General features: G+C 42.5%; 1 protein-coding gene across 1 annotated transcript in view; it reads left to right on the top strand.

The window, feature by feature from the left end:
- The window catches only part of PPM1H (protein phosphatase, Mg2+/Mn2+ dependent 1H), a 128,030-nt gene that overhangs the window by 98,069 nt on the left and 9,995 nt on the right, over nt 1-19,966 (top strand). Inside the window, exons 7-9 of the mRNA XM_015627289.3 lie at nt 8,679-8,742; nt 10,348-10,455; nt 18,966-19,117. Of these exons, the coding sequence (XP_015482775.1) occupies nt 8,679-8,742; nt 10,348-10,455; nt 18,966-19,117 (324 nt within the window). The remainder of the gene's footprint in view (nt 1-8,678; nt 8,743-10,347; nt 10,456-18,965; nt 19,118-19,966) is intronic.

Here is a 19,966-nt window from a genome sequence, read left to right as displayed (position 1 = left end):
AGCATGGCAAAAGAGACCTAGATAATAAGTACAATTTTTGACCTATTTGTTAGTTGCTTTCCTTGCCCTCCAGGAGAGGCAGAGCTGAGCTGCACCCCATCAGAACTGGTTTGAGGCCGTGTAGTGCCCACCACATACCATGGGCAGAAGCCCAAGGCGGCAGCGTGTGGGGAAATTGGGCACTGTCTCTGAGTGTCCAACTGTCTCAAAGTCCAACTTTGCAGCAGCAGTGGAGCCCTTGCCAGCACCGTGTCCATGTGTCTGGTGAGGGGGTGCTGTGGCACATGGGGTCAGCCCCCGAGGGTCAGCCCGTGCTGGGGAATCGCCCGCCCGCATGATTTATTCCAAAGCAGGGAGGCTGATGCCCTGAGGCGAGCACTAAGCAAAACCCATTTTATTCTAGAGTCAATATTGTCCACTGCCTGGAAAGCTGCCAGCCTGCTCTGCGCTCGCCCTTTTCTTTCCAACAGGGAATGTCTTTCAGCCTCTAAGCATCTGATTAAAAAAGCAACTTCACTTTTCAAGCCATTTTATTTTGTTTGGGATGGATGCCTTTTGCTTTCATTGTGCAGCCCGCCTTGCCGTCTGCGGTTCAGACTCCAGCTCACAAAAACCAGGCTCTCATTAATCACTTATTGGGGATCCAGAATACCCCAGTGAGAGCCAATGTACATGTTTTGCTTGGTAATGTCTGAGCTGATTTGAACAAATATTGCTAATGTGGCTGCTATCTTACTCTTTATTGCTGCGCTCAATGTCCTTTGACAGCACATTCAGGTAGCCTGCCCAAGGAGTGCCTGAGCAGACTGAGAAATGCCACAGAAATGCTTTATGGAGCTGGCACCTGTGCTGCACCCTCCTGTAATATAAATTGATTTATTGAATCAAGCACAGAAGCCCTGCTACAGAAACCTCAGGCTATAGTCTCTAGAGAACCACCTAATAAAACAGCCCCAACTGACACTCCTCATTAGCTTTTCCACTGATCCCAAGGCAGTATTTAAAGTGACAGTGTCCCTCTTTTTGGCCTGAATTTATCTGTTGGCTAATGCCTCTGGGTCTAATTAGCTTAGTATTATTAGTCTTATTCAGATAAGCTGCATTTCCTAACAGCTTGATTCCAACTTGTAAGAAGTAATTGGAAGTCCGCAAACCCTGTGCTCTAACCTGCTTGATTGTACCTTTTAACCAAAATCATGTAATCTACAAAAAGTCATCTTTTCCCCCGTTTTTGGTGGTTTTTTTTTTAATTGAGCTTTTTTGCCTAGTGAAACATTCTGTGTTTCTTCTGCTGAAATCCTGGCTGTATTGTTGTGTTTGAGACCTCAGCCGTATCCTTTGTACAATTGCCAGGGAGAGATCAAATTTTAATTTTATAATTACTTCACAAGAAAGCAACCTTTTCCCCAGTCATGCCTGATATTAATTCCCTTCCAGCAACTTACATTTTCATAATTTAATGATTATGAGGCACCTTTGCAGCACTGGGCCATTCTGGAGGAGAGAGAGAGGATATCATTTTTGCAGCAGAAACCGTCATCTGCAGTCACCTGCCTTGCTTTCTGTGTCTGTGCTTTTGTTTCTCGCTGCAAGGTGGCGGGGAGCGGGAGGGGACGTACCCTGTTGGTGCACACAGCTTGAGCAGCTTGCTGGGCTGTGCCTGGGTGTCTGGGGCACAGCTCTGCAATGATGAATGGCTGTTTGCAATATGCATGTTATGCATCTTTTCAAGATTTGCAGCCCTCACTGCAGGAGCAGCAGGAGGTGAGAGCTGACCTGCTGTGTACAGCACATCTCCTGACGATGATAAATGGCTCTTTCCCCAAGTGTGCACATGCCACAGGAGCTGAGCCAGAGTCTTTGGGGCAGGAGAAAGCAGAAACAGGAAAGCAATACTGCTGCAACATAAGAGAAAGCTTAAGTCTGAAGTAAAGCTCTATGTAAATGGCCTCTCTGGGGCCAAATGAGTGCTAAGAATGAGGTTGGTCTGAGTTGTGTCCTTCAAGACCATCTCCTTCTGGAAGCAGTGCATCTTAGGTCTGTCCCTGCATGGCTGTGCATCTCTACTTGGGCTTCGCCTTGGCATAGAATCAGGTGCCACATATGCCAGGGCAAACAAAAGAATCCCCGTGTGCTTTTTCAGAAGGAAACTAAACTAGAATGAGATAATGTTCAATCTGAAAATCAAGGAAAAACAGCCCTTCTTCCTGATAAGGTGAAGTCTCTTTCCACACTCATGCTTTCTCTGGCTTTCCCCTCTGCACAAATTTTACATCACCTCAGCTGGCTCCATAGAAGTTCTCTTTCTTTCCCTTGTTATCAAAGATTGATTTATGGCTCTGCTTCTGGCTGAAAGGAGGCCTCTTGCTCCTTGGAGGAGTTTCCAATACTGCTGTGGAATGGTGAGGTCTCTGCTTGCTGTGTCTCACTGCTTCCTCCATCCTGCAGTAAAGAAGACTTTCCCAGAAGAATTTGCTTTGTGATTCCTCCTTAACCTCAATCTCTTTTGCTTCCAGAGGATCCCAGCTAGCAAATGTGGAGCAGGCACTGTGAGTTTAACATGCGGCCCTTTTTCATCTGCCTCACGACAACTTTTTAACAAGAAATACAGCAAAATACAGATTTACAAATGTTTTTTCTGTCCATCACTGTGCACTCCAGTCTATCAGCCCATAGAGTGTCAACAGGCCACTTCCTTTACCCCTCTGTCTCCAGAGTAAGTTGCTGACAAGCCTTCCTGTTTGTCTCTTAAGAGTAGAAGAGGTAGAATAACTTTTAAGAAGTGGTCAAGGCAGCATGTCCACTGGGGACAAAAAAGAAAGACTTAGCCTGCTGAGGCTGTTGCAGAAGATGAACCTGCTTGATGTGTAGCTTCAGTGTCTGCACCCAGGTTTTGTCACTCGGTAGCAACAAAGCTCAACAGGTCACAAGCAGTGAATGAAAGCACTTGGAATATTCTTGATCTGTCCCTCACAGCCACTGCTTTTAAATATATTAATTAATTTTTTTTCCTGATTTATCTTTTTGTGGGCAAGGACATCTCTAAATGCTTGAGATGCTTGACAATCCTCCCCTTGACTTCTCTTCTACCACTTTCTTTTAATGCTCCAGTAGAGGTGAGTGGACTTCGTGCATTCCAGGAAGTGCCTGAAAAGAGTCTGGTGCTCGAGTCTTTAAACTGGGCAGGTCAAAATGGATAGTTTGTTTTGTTTAGGAATTACTTCAATGGGAATACGTGGTACTGGTGCTCTCTGAAGTCCAGACTCCATCTTAGGACTGTACACAGCAGTGAAGGATGTGTACAAGGCTCATGTATTATCTGATTGGACCAAGCCAGAGATGACAGATGTGTACAAGTTGTGCTGAGAGACTTTATTTTTTTAAAATTTGTAGATTGATAGACAGAGCTAGGATTTGCAAAATGAAACATTATACACTTTCAGGTTCATAAGAAGGTGTTTCTGACTTTTTTGTGAATAATGAGTGTTTTAAAACTTGTATGTTTTCCTCTTTACTTGAAAGAAGCCCTATGAGAGTATCTTGGTTAAGGTAGATCTTCCCCTAAAAACTATTTTGTGCCCATGTGCATCGGTCTTTGATTTGGCTTTGCCATCATCTTTTCTCTTAACAAACATTGCTATAGTTTGTGTGCCTTAATTATCTTTGTTTATTGTAATTTTGTTTCATAAAACTGTGTGTCAGATGAGCAATAGGGGAAAAATACTGTGACACTGAACATTAGAGCTAGCCTATCTAGAGGGTACTTAGTATCAGACAGTGCTGTCTGGATTTAGAGATCCTGACTCTGCAGAAGCACAAGTGTAAGGACATTTTTTAAGGTAATGGCTGAGTTGAGACATAAATTGTATAATTTTCAGTGGCTCTGTGCCTAACCTGCACTACACATCTTTTCTTCTTGATATTAAGTATGTACTTACACTGGTTAGATGCCTGTAGTTGAAGAGACAGTACAGATGAATAGTTGCTTTTGGACTGGTGGTTTAAGCTCTGTTACCCAAAGGGTGAGCTTGATTACTTGTGTAGGGTGGGAAAAAAAGGAAATAGTTTCTATCAAGCTGTGCATTGCTTAAAGATTAAAACATGATTTTCTGTTGGTATAACCAAAGGAAGTTGAGGTTGAGAAGGAGGTTATTTGGATAGCTGGGGTAGTTTTGTTGTGAGCTGGGTTATTTTGGGTGAGGGGGAGAGTTAGGGCAGGTGGAGGGTGTATGGATGGCCCTAGGTTTGGGGGTTTCTAAGGGTGGTAGCAAAACAGTGCTAGAAACACACGAAATCTATGAACCTGTCTCAGAGATGCCTTTAGACTTGTTGTGCCTAGTGTTGTTAGGACTTTTATGAAGCAGAAGTACATTCTCTTGGTTGATTGCCACAAGTAGGTTTATTCTATGCTTCAAGCTAAAGCCCTTTGATGATGATTTTCTTTGCTCTTCCTTAGGTTTAATTCTCAGTTTACTATTAGGTGTCACAAGCAGAGATGTGAAACACAAACTTTCTAAAGCCAAGTGCCATGAAAAAGCAGAGCACAGAGTCTGGATTCCCCTGTCATGCACAGAACTGAACCTTCCAGGTCAGGGTAGGTTGTGTTTTCAACACCATCTGTTGTGCCTGGGGATGCCAATGCAATACTTTTCATGACCAGTAATCTTACACAGTTTGCCATGAAAGAAAATGGAATGTGGATTTTGGTTTTAGTCATCAACTTCTACTCTTACATGAATTTGTATGTGCTTTCAGAAGGCAAATTTTAAGAACAACTTATATGGCAGGAGAACTCATAACACATGTAAGATTTTATCTAGGATTTTGGCTCTGAAATTTGCATATGGGAGCTGACTGGTTTTTCAAGCTCTGACCCAGAAATATGCAAGTAACTTTGATAATCTTTTATTTAAAAAGTGCTAAAGCACTGCTAATGACCCCAGCACTTTAAGAAACTTCTGTAGATTGTGTTGTGCATTTAGTAGCTCCTGTTTGTTTTTTCCTCGTGCATTTAGAGCAGATTTCAGTTAGCATATGAGTAACATCATGTCAGTCCTAGTTCTTTTGTTCTGACATCTCTTTTGGCTCCTGGTGCGATTTGGCCCGGTTTTTCAAAATGTTGATCCTGAGTCCAAATGTAACTTTGTGGGTGGTACATATGTCAAGACCTAGTTCAGTATTTTTGGACAGCAGTAGCATTTCATAATTCTTTTGAAATGAAAAGAAGAAACAAAGTTAACTGAAAAAAATGCAGCTAGATCTAGCTGGGCACAAGCTTGCCTGTTCTACTCCCCACTGCTCCCCCTGTTTTTCCATTTGGAAAAATAGAGGCTTACGTGGCAGAAGCACTTAGCAAGCTTTAGGCTCATTCAGAGCTGGAAGCAGTAGCATTGCCTTGTCTTTAAAACCTTCCTTGTTATCCCCTGGTGGCCACCAAAACCTCCTGGGATGTGGACAAGCAGGGCAGGGAGAGGGGGAGGGTTGCAACACTGTGTTGTTAAAGTAGTGAGCTGGGCTGAATTATGCAGGGGGCTGAATAAGGCCATGCTGGCACTAAAAGAGCCAAGGCACCCCCTCAGGTTCTCTGTATGTCTGTGTTTGATATATCTACTGCCATATTATATCTTTATATACAGTGCATGACAGTATAAATGCAACTTTATTACATAAAATTAAGATAAATAGTCCAGAAGGTTGTCGCCTGTGTGAAATAAACCCACATACAAAATACAGGAGGTTTTGCAGGGCATATATTAAAATGAACTTCTTATCTTCTTTCCATCTCCCCAGTGCAGTTCCTGAGTTGTTAGCTGAAAAGCTGTGCTTCATGCTTCTCTTGCAGCAAACTGCATACTAGTATGTTATTAATTCTGTTTCTCTAGTAATGCAAGATATAGGTACTTTTCCAGAGTGTCTCAGGTTGCTTTTCAGTGTATCTGTGCTACAGAGACTGCTGTGGTTGCAGTTCTGAGCATTGATTTTTAAGTGATGGTAATTTTTCAGGCAATAGCAACATCAGCAGCTCATTTGAGATGAGTTTGACACCCAACTTCCAAGCCCAAGAGGTGACAGGCTATGAGGACTATGACATAGCTCTCTGGGCCTCCTTCACTTAGTTGCACAGCTTCAGGAGGTCACAGGCTAGCCAGCTGCTCTCCCTAATCTGCTGATGGAGCAAGTTAGCTGCAGCCCTTGAAACATGGCCTCCCCCAATGTCCTTACACCAAGGTGTCATAGTTGAAGGCCTGAGGGACAGTGGTTTTTGTAATGATTCCATAAAAGAAGCTGGACTCAGCAGTGGGGAGCATTCTTTTGAAGGACACTGGCCTATATGATTCTTTATTCCCTTCTTCCTAAAGCACACTCAGTGTGAGGTGTTGTGCAAGAGAATATAAGGAGAAAGAGGAGAGAAGGAAAAAAGCTTGGTCCATGTTTTTGTCAACTTACAGGGCAGTGTAAAGTGAAGGCTTTATCTTAAATATTTGTAATTACCTTTCAGATAATGTAGTCTGTGTATAAAGGGCTTGTTTTTTTCTTTTAAGAAGGGCTTTGCAAGTAGTTTAGTCACATCATCTTAGTTTTGTTTGCTATTTTAACAAATATGTACAACATGAACATTCAGTAGGAATGGTTGACTTCTCAGGCTTGTGGCTTGATGTGTCATTTGACTGATGCCCACAATGGACTCAGCTGACACCCATTTTCTTGGTGTCAGAGAACAATTGGTTCTATGCAAGGCATAGTTCAGACTCCTCAAGGATGTTTTCCCAGGGCTTCCAGTACTGTAGGTCCAGTTGAAAGCTTTGAAACATATTCATGAGTAGTCAGAAATAGTACATTTTTTCTCTACATTCAAACCAGGATATCCAAGTTAGTGAGTGAGGCAGATATATTTGTTGGAAATAAAGGAAGGAACAAGAGCAAAAGCTATGACTGACTCCTCCTTACCAACTAAATGCTATTCCAGGATTTAAACAACAGGGAAGTATTATCATGTTGGCTACTTGTAGTAATTTCTGCCTCTTTGTTTGGTTTAAGACCTAATTTATTCGCCCTCCCCAGTGCAGAATGCCATTTGAATGTCTTCACTGTATTGTGTCTTACAGAGATGGCCAAATATTATGGCTATATATCCTAAGATATTCTTGACTACACGAAGGACCCACTGTATTTTGCAAACTTCACCTATTTTCATTTTGGGATTTTATACATAGTAATGCTTTGTAGTATGTGAGGAGAGCCCTCCACTGCTGTTTCTTCTGTGCATTTTGGTTGCTTGTCTTTTTTTTCTTGGTCCTTCCTCACCTCCAAAACCCTAATATGATCCCTTCCTGTGATTATTGGGAAATGTAATGGTGGGGCTTAAATGTCTAGCAATTCTCAGTAAGTCTGAGGCTTGCCTGGGTGATGCAGCATGTACAGCACCATTTATTGATCCCAGGCCTGTGCCATATTTTGGTGAAACTGGTAAGTTTGATTGCAATATAGGATTTCACCCTTAATTTTTAATTTCCTGCTGGTTTAGTCACAGCCTTAACATTGCTTAAAACAATCCCAAGCTTAAACTGACTCCCTGGAGCTCAGGCAGCCATCCTGAAGAGTGAGGAGCTACACAGCAGAGGTTGGCAGTGGCTGGCAGGGAACCTGCCCAGCACCTTTTGTCCCCCTCCTGTTTGTGCACTTGGGTGTTTCTGGTATCACCCTGCGGGCTTTTGGCATGGACAGGCCAAGAGGGAAGCACAGCATGTAAGGAAAGGCTGAGGAGGGACGACTCTGTGGTAAGAAGGGAGGCATGTCCCTCTGGGGCAATGTACCTTAGCCAAAAAGGTGCCCCAGCACCCGAGCTCAAGCATGTATTACAATAACCACAGGACTCTACAGCTTATGACAATGACTGTCATCTTCTGTTGTTTTTTTTTATTATTTCTCACTGGCAAAATTGCTAACCTTCTCACCTCATCAGTGTCAACAGCTGGATGTGTAAAAGGTAGAGTACGCAGGCATGCGGTGAACAGAATCGGAGCATGAGCATTTACTTCTCTTGTCTCTTGTCCATGGGAAAGCTGTGAAATGTGAAACTTCTGACAATCTTGACTGTTGTAGTCAAGGCCAAATGAGCACTAAATATCCTAAGACTTCAGCACGTGAAGCTTGTCTTGGTTTCTGCGGTCCTGGAGGGTGAGAACAGGATCAGAAAGCTGTTTCACACCGTGTGTACACGTCCCGTCATTGCTCACGTTTCACATTAACAGTGTGAATCTAAGCATTGGTTAGCTTCTTGGATTTGGGGTTGTTTCGTTTGGGTTTTTTTATTTGGTTGAATTTGGGGTTTCTTTATGACAATGAATTATGGTGTGGTTGGTATCATATCTGACAATATCTTAACTGATTAGGATGTTATTCCAGTTCACCTCTTTCTTTGCAATCAATAGGAGCAGCCTGGCATGTTAGATGTTTTCCCATCTTCACTTTTCCTTTTGGTGTAATTGTAAATATTTACAGAAAACCTTCCTGCAGAATAATTAATTTACATCTTGGTTCAAAGACAGAGTCCCTAGGAAAAATAATTTCCTTCCCCCCCCCCCCCCCCATTTTTGAAATCTCAACTGCTTGTTTCAGGACACTGGGTCACTAATTGAGTACAAGCTTCATAAATGTTGTTTGTTCTCCCCCCACAGGGCATACAAAACCATTGAGGAAGATGACTTGAAGTTTCCCCTTATATATGGAGAAGGCAAGAAGGTGGGCATGTTTGCTTTACTCAAACCAAAGGAAGAAGGAATTTTGTGCTGTTTACCACTCAGTTTAGCCCATGGCAGTTGGGTGTTTTCCACTCACTATCTCTTTATTTTATCACTTTGACAGCTTGAAAGAATATCTTGATTCTGTCATAAATCAGTCTCATGTCTGGGGGGTAGTGGGGAGAGCTCAACATAGTAATAAGCATTTTACAGCAGTCATTTGTTGTTTAGTTTGCTTTTGTTTTTCTTTCATTGTAAATGGGCTACAATGACACTGTCGTAAGTAATTGACTTTAAATGTTCCTGTTTCAGTGTAAAATATAACTAGAACAAAGAAGGAAGATAATAGTGCTCTGAGATGAAAAACTGTAATTTAGGAAGAGGAGGGATCAGGGCAGGATTTGTAAAGTATAACACCTTTCAACCTTATCTTCTTCAGCTAGTGTATGTGAACTCACTTTGAATTTTTCTGACGTGTGAAGGCTGACAGTTGAAAAGGAGAAACACTGTTCTGTTTGTTATACTTGCTTCCAGCTCTGTGATTAAGAACAGTGAGATTGTTAGTGTTGGTCCCAGCAAGCTTAGCTGGATGCAGCAATAGGATCAATCTAAGGACAGAGTGGTGTCAGTTTGCTGATACTGGTATGCTTGCTGTTTCTAAACAGTGCTCCTCTGCTGCATTAGGTTCTTATCTCAATGCAAAAATAGACACTCTTCAAAATTAGTCCATGTTTTGAAGGTTCAGATGTGCAGCTTATCTCTGAATTTCATTAAATTTATATTTTTTTTCAAAATGTTTCATGCACATCTTTTTAATTTACTTTCTTATTGCCCTGTGGAGCCAGGAGTCACTGAGGCAAAAAGATTCAGTTGCTCACTGTTAGTGATCCTGAGCTCCCTTGTTCAGAAGCTGCTGTGGTTAAGCTTGAGTTTGGGGAAAGTGATATGCAGAGCAGGATTCCCTGAGAGGCTGAATGCCTGGCCAGTCTTTGGAGCAGCTTTAATGAAGGAGAGCCCAGAGCCTCTTGGGACAGTGCTCATGTCACAGAGGAAGGGAAGGAAGTGGTAGATGTGAGGGAACAGCAGACCTGCTGGAGACTGACTCTTCCTAGAAGAGAGTACTGTGGTCAGTGCTGCTATCAACTGTGTGTTCAGCAATTCAGGGTGGCCTTTGTCACTTCCCCTGGTAAAGGGAATATACAACAATATGTCAATAGCAAGATGCCATGCATTCCTTATGTAAGTAAATAAGCTCCTTGTCCTATTTATAAAACCTATACTAACAGTATAATTTGCTGGAGGAACGGTGTCATAAACTGGTGTGGACAGTGAGGTGACTGGATTAGGTTTCTATAGACCCAGTACCTTAGAGATGATGACTCAGTGGGATGTGAATGAAAACAAAGCTTGGAATGAGGAGAAAAATGTAGATGGCATGAGTATGAAAAGCTTTGACATTGATTAGCTATGTTAAATCTAGAGTTTCTGGGAGAGAAAAGGAATTCATCCCTAACTGCAGCAGTTACAGAGTAGGAATGTTCTCTCATTCCCTATTGACATAGTCCATGTAACAAGATTTTATCCCATTGCTTTTCTTTATTTCCAGGCTCGGGTTATGGCAACAATTGGAGTGACCCGAGGACTGGGAGACCATGACCTGAAAGTGCACGACTCCAATATATACATCAAACCTTTCCTGTCCTCATCTCCTGAGGTAAAACAGCCAAGGTTCAACTATCTGATTTGTGAGAGGGAAATAAATTTACTTAGTGCATTTATTTGTTCTTCTCAAATCATCCATTCTAATTGTGATCCAGTCCAGGTAACATGCTGCCCTTTCCGAAGGTGCAGCATGATAGTAACATCCTCGGTTCATAGCAGATTCTAAGTTCCCCAGCTGTGTGCTCTAGCTCTGATTACTCTACATCCCTGCAGAGCACTGATTCCTTCTCACTCCCTGTTCCATGGTTATCCCATAGCCTTTCTTTTCAGTGTTACAGATGACCATCTCTCCTTCCACCTTTGTGTGCTCCAGCTCCTGTCAAGGCCTAGATCATGCTGCCTTCACAGAAGGTGTCAATCCATGCATTGCAGAAGGGATGTCTTCCACAGCAGTGTAGTATCCTGCATTACACAGAGAATACCTGATCAGCTCTTAAGCAGGAGAATGCCAAGAGCCATAAGGGGAATACTTTATGCTTCAATCTGTCAGCCCCTTAATCTTCAGTTCTTAATCCTTTTCATAGTTCTTTGCAAACACCAAATAATGACAGTGTGCATTCCCAAATGATGGTGTAATGAGGAGATTATGTGGTATTCAGGTTAGGGGTAGCTTTAAATGTTTCTGTCAATTTGAATGTCCTCATCGCAAGCAATTCCACCCAGGTTTTGACCACTGGAGTGAAGTTTTGATCACTTGCAGTGAAGGATATCAAGCCTTCCAAAGAGATTTAAATGTATTTGTTAACAAGGGGCATGCAACCCTTGCTTTTTTTCTCCCTCTGTAACTGCATTCCTGTTCTATGTCAAGGAACAGATATCACATATTTTTCATAAAATATTTAGCAAGGGCAAACCATCTGATGACAGCACAAAAAAAGGCAGCTTTGCTTCCATGGCCCAAGTGCTGATAACTGTCCATTGTCAACTGGACTGCCAAAGTTTTAACCATACCCAGTATTTTACCTTGAATTTGTTGCTTGCTCTAGCAGTATGAGAGAATAGAAACATACAAGTAACATCATACTGCTAGGAAGGAACCAAATTATTAAATTAACCTTGCTTAGAACATCTCCAAGGCATATTTGTCCTGAATGTTTCAGGCTGCTCAAAGAATCACTGGCAAAAGTATTAGCAAAACCATGCTTAATATTAAAATGAAAGCACGACAAAGTTTGTTGGCAGGTTTTCACTCTACTATTTATTAGATGCCTGGAGCACACAGAGAAAAAGTTGGACTGAAATCTAAAATCAATCAATCTAAAACTAAAATCAGCCAAAAATTATCTATGTGGGAGCTAGGGACAAAAAAAACTTAAGGGTAAGGAATAAGGATAAAGGTAAGGATAAAAAGGAGTGAGACCCTCCTGCTGAGTCACAAGGTTCAGAGTAAACCCCCTTGCCAAACTTATCCCCAGACTTCACCACCAGTTTAGGCTTAAAGTTTTTAACAACACTTAATCAACAGCTGAATTTAAACAATTTAACAAAAGATTCTATAGAATTTCTGTAAGCACAACAGTAGCTGACTTACAGGCTTAACTTATGAATATAACATTTAAGAATCTAAGAGAGCGACATTCCTAGCACCTTTGCTATAACATATTCACACTCATAGGTACACAGACCTCAAAGAGTATGTACACAGCCTGCTGTGGTCCAGGAGAACTCAGAGTCTCACTTGGACTCACTGTTTATAGGGTTGCAGGAAAGTTGGCTTTAGCCATAGTAATTTTCCATTGTGCCTGCAATTTGGGTGGTAATTTTCTCTGAAAGTTTGATAACTTTGTTATAATATTGTTCCATTTGGGTTGTTATTCTGGTAAGAAGAGTAAGTTTCCAAGGCTGTCTGAAAAAAAACAGGTGCTTGTTAGACAGCACAGGTTCCTGGGAGCAGTGTTTCTGATAAGCTTGAGAGGAGCTCAACCCAGGTGCTGTTCATCAAGGCCAAGGCCTGACAGCATTTCTGAGATCATAGTGTGGCCTGAGGAGGGGCAAGGAGGAAGAATGCACTACCACAAACCACCCCACAACTGAAGGTGATCTGTTTTACTCCACAGAGTGGCAGTGTGGTCTCTGTGCCTATAAACAGAGAGATAAAATTTATATATATATATATTTATATATATATAAATTATATAGTAAAATTCTAGTTATAAAAATAAAAAATTTAAAAGTGCTGAGAGAATCCAGCCCTGAAGAAAAGAGGGAGATCTACAGACAGGCCCTTCTTCATGTTTCCCTCCTATCAGTTGGGTACATTCTCTCTCCCGCTTTAAATGTGTGGTGTCCCTCACTTGAGACCTGCTCCTGTTCTCCTCAGGCAGGCAGGAACTCTGCCCTTATCACTGGGATGGATTTGTTTAATGCCAGAAAAATGATGCAATTCTACCTATTTATTTTTGTTTCTTGCTTGCTGAGACCCAGTGTTTTGGGGTACATAATGGCTGCAGCACAGCATCCCAGCAATATCATCTCTGCCAGTCGCTGCTGCAGTGTTTGTGTGTGCCTATAAACCAAAGCTTCTCATGGGCTTTTCTGATTTGTGGGGAATGTGTCCATGCACGTTCAAATTCTGGAATGTGGCATCCAGTTCATATGCTAGCCACGTTTCAGGATCTCTTAGCTGCTTTGCAAAAGGAAGTTAAACTGGCTTTGTTTCCACATACTCTTCACAGCTAAATTCAGCAGAAATGTATGAGGGCAGGAGGAGGAAAGACAGAGCACCAGCCACCTTAATTTAGAGATGCTGGCAAAAAAACCCTGAGTATTATTAGGAAGTAGCATATGCTCCAACTTGCTTTCCATCGCACCTTCTCCTCTTAATCATCTCTTCCCTCTCTTCCCAGAGAGAGCCCCAGTGCTTGAACTTCTCATATTTTTCCCTGACTTGTTCTGTCCAAACATGGGCAGCACACCTTGCACAGAAACCGGCTTTAAGAAACAACATCTTTATTCTGCCATCTGGGAGGCTTGGCACTTGGAAGCAAAGGCAGTGATGTCAGGCAGCAGTCATATTTGGTCCCTGTGCAGCAGTGGATTTTGAATTGTTTATATAGAGATAGGGAAGCACAATATGTGGTTTCCAGACCTGGAAAAAAAGAGGCACAGGAAATTAAGGCACAGAGTGAGTCGTGAGAGAGGGAAGATCCAAGTTCTCTGGCTTCTGTTTCTGTGCCATAATTGCAATGTCCTTTCTCAAGTAAGGGGCAGTGAGGTGAGTTTTCTTACAGCACATTTTACTTCCATTATGACAAAGCACTGGTATGCCATATCCACCAAAATTTAGCTCAAGGAGAGGTAAACATCCCTGAGACTACATCCAGAAATAGGCGTATAATAGTAATTTGAGGGTGGTGTGAAATGATACTTTGACAGAGTGCCAGGCTATGGGAGGAAAAGTCATGCAGCCAAGACTGACAAATGTAATCAGTATTCACTGGCTCAGCTGTTATGAGACCAGATTTGGAGGACTTCTGCAGGTTGGTGAGCTCTAGAGATTTGAACCTCTTATAATGAACTGGAGTAGCACAAAGCAGGCAAACCATGGCTGAGGCTCTCTGGCATGGAATTAAATATTTATTTTTCATAATGGAAGAGTTAATTTGAAAGCTTTCAGCAGGAAATTCTGCTTTTCAAAGCTTAGTAAGAGCCACCTTGTTGCAGATGAAAAGCAGAATTTCATCCCGAAATTTTTTGAATGGCAGTTCAGCTAGATGTGGCTCTGATAGCAGCATTTGGCCCTTGCCAGCAAGGAACCCAAAGCCAGCCACCAGAGCAAATGATAAGATGGTAATGTAGAAGAATTTTCATTGTTCCATAATGTTAGTAAAATCTTTCTGATAACTCCACAAATACGTTGAGGAGGAGACCATTTTAGATTCACATCTGCCTTCCGGAGAAATCCTCAGGAATTATGCCATCAAAAGGAACAAGTAATGCAAATACATAGAGAGTATGGGATCAAAGGGGGTCAAAGTGGCTTCAGGAAGCAAACATCACACTTGAGTGGCTTCAGGTCCTTGAGGTTATATCTACAAGAGAATCAAAATAATAATAATAATAAATGCAGTTGATGCTCTTGCATGAGCACTTTGATTCCTCAGAAAATGTTTGAGAAACCATTGTGCATCACAGTATAAACTATATACTTTTATATCACAATGTAAATGATATGAAGCTACAGACAAAGTGGAAAGTTGGCACAGTCTACTGGAAATTGGCTAACGGGCAGGAAACAAAGGGTGGCAGTAAAAAGCTAAAAGGAGATTAATTGGTGAATGCTGCAGGGAGCAGTGTTGGGACCCACTTTTTATTATTTACATATAAATTACATGGAGAGTGGTACTGAAAGATCTCATCATTTGCCAGGAAAAGCTGCACTGGGTAACACTGCACATAAAAGGGACAATACAATTAAGAAAGGGCTTAATTTATTGAGGTAGCTGGGCTGATCAATAGTGCAGGCGACTGAACGCAGGCTGTTGTTTAGTTGGAATTCCCTCGAGGCCGGCTGCTGAGGAGCACCTCAGGTGGCTGCAGGCTCACGTGTCACTCTGTTGTGAGCGGTTTTCCAGCCACAGGGACTCGCACTGGCTGCCTCTTAAAAACAAACCTGGCAAACGAGGCACAGCGCCTTCGCAGGGCTGCTGAGGTCCTTTGCAACAGCCAAAGGCAGGGTCTGTCCAGTGGGTAGATCTGTTTGAAATGTAAATAAAAACCAGCCCACTTGTTCGTTCGTTGCTTGCCCAGAGCAGTTTTCTCAGTGCTCTTGACTGCATGTAGGTAATATGTAATATGAGAAACAAATACCTCCATTGAAGAATTTGACAAACTGCATAATGCATGTTCAGAAAGATGTGTATGACTGTGGGCTCTAGTAGTGTGTATCCACTGTTACCTCTCAGCAGATCTGTAAGTACTAGTCATGTTAACTAGTATTCTCCTGTCTGTAGGATATAAGGGTAATCCAGTGCTTATTGCTGTGGCTTCATGGCTGGCTGTGCTGCTGAGGTTCTTCTACTTGTTCGTTATAGCTTTTACATTTTCTGGTTGCTAACATCAAGTTCAGCTAGTTAACAGGTCAGATGCTTTACATCAATAAGACATCAACAGATTGGAGAAGTATGGTGACAAACCTGGCTCCTTCCAGGGCTGCCCTGATACTCCAGAGAGATTAATTTAAAGAGTAGGAAACTCACTTTTCCCCCACAAGGGGCTGGTAAGCTGGAGGGAGTTGTTGAGAGGGCTCTCAGGACAGCATAGGAGGCTGAGGACACAAGTTCTGTGGGGCACTCTCAGGACATATGTCCGGCTGAGCAATTGACAAGGAAAAGACTGAAGATTTAAGATGGTATTGTTAGGAAATTTGTCAAGGGTGCTGCACCAGTTAAGGAAACCTCTATACTGCCAGTCATTGTCTGACCAGCTGTCACCTGAAGCAGGGCTCTTCAATGCTGCTTTATAGTGTGAGCAGCTTTGCACAAACCTGTGTCACAGACAGAACTTTCCTTAAACCTCACTCTTTACTTTACTGAAATGCAGCTACAGGAAGGAGGCAGTCATTGGGAAGGTTTAGTCTGGAATTCAAAAAAACAAAGCAACATAGTAATTTTCATTGCAATCATTGAGCTGCTTTTGGTCACAAAAAGTTTGGGCTATGTGGTTCATTGCTGTTGCAGGCACTTAGGTAATTCCCTGGATGTCTCCTCATACTTCAAAACTGTGGCATATCATACTCTGTCACCTTTTTTGTACAATGTGGAGTGTGCTATGGGTGCTGCACAGCGTGGGATGTGTGTGGAGTGGGTGTTCAGTGAGCCCTCCTGGGCTCAGCTTCTATTCCATGTGGTGCTTCCCAGCCTGTGTGTCTCCAGGAGCTCTGCTTTCACACTGCTCCAAGTCCAGCTGAAGGCACAGGGTGCTACTGCAAGAGACCCTCAATGACCCAAACAAAGGTGCTGGCAGAAAAATGAAGGGTTAGGAGCTGATTACTTTCTGCACCTGGACAAGGCAGTCTGTGAACATAAACTGACCCTGCAATGGACTGGACAGCTCTAACTCTTTTTTGTCGGCAACATATTAGGGGCACCTACAGCTGTATTTAAGAAATGCAAAGCAAGACACAAAGAAAGGACTTTAAGGCAACTGGAAGGCAGAGAAAACTGCATTTCATTGAATGTTTTGTTACATGCGCAACTGGTCCTTATATGCAACAATTCTGTCAGTTGCCCCAAGCTTGTCTTCTGTAACCTTGGCAGTCTCTTTTCCTGGCCTAAGACCTCATTGTCCTCTCCATCTCTTTTGGCATCTAGTTTCTTCTCAACATATTCCTTTCTGCTGGAGGAGCCCAGTTCACAAAGCTTGTCATTTTAGGAAGTACCCTTCTTCTTAGATTGCACAATAAATCAGTGAATGTATTTTTTTCCTGTTCCCCTAAAACAAAAAATATTCTTGGTAGAGTGATCTCTTCTTGATGCTGCTCTTGAATTTTGATCCATCAGCTGGCTGTAGGTAGCTTTGAAAAGTTTCTCATGCATCCCAGTGCTGCTCTTCAATCAGACAAAACGGTTCTTTTCAGGAGTATTCCAATCAGTGATGTATGATTTTGCTTTCCTGCCTTCTTCCCCACCTAAGCTGCAGAAATGGCTCCTGTGCTGTAATGTGTCTTTTGCCTCAGTTGGGATGTGCTTTTCCCAGCACAAATCTTTGAAGCTTGGTTAGCCCTACCAGAGCCTTAGTGCTGAGTGCATCCCTGAGCATTAACTCTGATGCTTTCTCAAGTACTTGCTGGTCCCTAAGAGATCTGACCAGAACATGTGCTGTATATTGATGGTTGTGTTGGCCCACTTACCATCCACACCCCAGTGATTTCTGAGTTGCAACTGTGGGCTGTTAAAGCTGAACTAAGTTCTGGGACACAGGGACTATGACAGCTACTGATTTCTGTACAAAAAGCTTGAGATGAGAGCTATGCTGCATATATGGGTCTTTTCTATATTCCCACTCAAGTCTGAATAAGAAGATATGCTCTAATGAAGAGAGTATCTTGCCTTGAATTTAATCCTCTCCCAAGTTCTTATTCAGCTGCTACCTTAGATAATGAAGTGAAGGTTACATTTTACAAATGACCTTCTTGTGCTTTTGAGTGAAAGGCGAACTGGTAAGGATTAGCAGTGAGATCTAGGTGATTTTTTAAAATATTTTTTTTTCCTCTTGTACTGGTTGAAGTCACATAAAAGCATAATTACATTAAAAGGTCCAGGCATTTTATATGCACTGACTGCTTCATGGCTCCTAAGGGGAGAGTGCACCATGAGGCAGAATAAAACAGCTCATATTTTCTTGTTATGCCAAGTGCTTGTCCTGACTAACTGCTGTTAGCTGAGTCCAGGACTGGAGTAGGGTTCATGATGAGGTGCACCGTTTCTGAATTTCAGTATAGGTGATCCTTCCCTCCTGACTGCCTGCCTTGTGGTTGTTACAGTTCTTTTAAACTGTGGTTGTTGCTGTGGTAATTAAAGTGCTCTGTGGGTGCTTCCTAATGGCTCCCCATCACAACCTGGGAATTGCAGACATTTCTCAGCTGGAGTGCAGCATATGCTGGAAGGGGAGTTACACCAAACTGAAGGCTTACTTTAAAACACTTTCTATGGCCTTTGCTTGCATTCTGGCTCAGCTGTTGGCTTTGTAGCAACCCCCACCGTGGCTGCCTCTGCCGCTCTCAGCCTCTCTGGGAAGAGGATGGTGGAAGTTGTTTTAAAAGGCAGGGTGTTAAGAGGTGCCAGCAGTGATCAGCCTGACTAGGGCTGCAGACAGATGAGTTGAAGTCAATGGGTATTTTAATAGTACAAATAAGCTTCATCTCTGTGCAGATCCTGGATTGGTCTGTAGCTACTGAAAGCCTTACAGATAAATGTGACTGAGCAGTTTTTCTGCATTTCATGGAGCCACTCACTTGCTCAGGCAAAACTCTTGAGTGCAGCAGCTGCCTCAGGTTTAGAAAAGTGAATGCAGTGCTGGCTGTCACACAGGCATTTCCAAACATGCAGTCTGGCAGACTTAAATGGATCTGTACAAATAGTGAAAACAATTATTTGTGAATATTTTATTAGAAAATATCAAAAATTCATCAAATAAATTATTCAGCTTCCATATGACTAGTCCTGCCAATGATAGGGAGGAGCCTCATGCACTGAAGCCAGGCTGTCAGGTGGGGGAGGCTTCAAGTGCTTCTGGCATCAGGCAGTGCCGTGCCTTAGAGCCTGGTTTCGGAACGCTTACATCCATCCTGTCTGGGGTTAGCACCTGAGCCACACAGAGCTGCAGCAGGAGGGGTTGCTGTGTGGAGGGCTGAATTGGAGACAGACTCCACCAGTGCCATGGGAGGTTATTTCAGTGCCTTGGTTGAACCTGATAAACTCACAGCCAAACCCAGCAATGTTTCACAAATAGGTCTGACAGTCGCCTCCTTCATGAATGTCTCTTGGGTTTTTTTTCTTTTAGGTGCGAGTCTATGACCTCCTGCAGTATGAGCATGGGCCAGATGATGTTCTGATCCTAGCTACTGATGGACTCTGGGATGTGCTGTTAAATGAAGAAGTGGCAGAAGCTGTCACTAACTTTCTACCAAACTGTGACCCTGATGATCCCCACAGGTTCGTGCTCATCCCTGATTTTCCAACTTCTCCATAGAAGAACACTTTCTGGTAACATATTTTTGTAGAAAGTATGATATGAATAACATTTGGTAAATATGCAACACTTACAAGAGACATTTTTATAGGTTGGATGGAGCCTCTACAGCAAATGTGAGCAGTTGGAGCAGGGGCTCTGTTAGAACTCAAAAATGTCCGCCTTCAAAGGAATAGGTGTGGGATCACAGTATCTTGGCATGGGATCCATTTTGTTTGCTGTATGAGGTCCTGTGAAAACTGTAGGAGACTGGGAAGAACATGGCAACAAGTCCTTTCTCTGGACAATCCCTTAACACTAAAAATGGTTTCTCAGGACATACTCAACATCTCCCTCTCTCACTCTGTGTGTTTATAAATACTGCACACTGTGGTTCCCACTTATTCCTAGTCATGGTGTGACCTTTAAACCCACCTTCCATAGAGGATGCTCAGTGCTACCAGCTGCAGGACAGGTGTGGTGACAAAATAGGTGGAAAGTCTGACTTTTATTTCATTTAATTAGATCCTGCGTCATTTCACCATTTTAATCTACCTCATGCTCTTCATTTTTCTATCTTTATCACTTCTTAGATTATCAGTTTCTGTCCTTAAAACATGCTATCATGCAAACAAACAACAAGTTCCCAAACAACCATCTAGAGGCTGTCTGCCTTGAGTGAGTCCTTAGGTTTGTCCGCTACTGAGTTCAGTTTCACTGTGAATTAAAACATTATGCAGGGAATCGGAAGTCTCTTGCTTGTAAATGGGACTGTGAAAGTGGAAAGAGCTTTATTTGTTCTTAGGGACTGTTCAGGAAGGAAAGTGTATGTT

The sequence above is a fragment of the Parus major genome, chromosome 1A (assembly GCF_001522545.3).
Source record: "Parus major isolate Abel chromosome 1A, Parus_major1.1, whole genome shotgun sequence".
Taxonomy (NCBI): domain Eukaryota; kingdom Metazoa; phylum Chordata; class Aves; order Passeriformes; family Paridae; genus Parus; species Parus major.
This window is presented reverse-complemented; position numbering and strand designations above follow the sequence as displayed.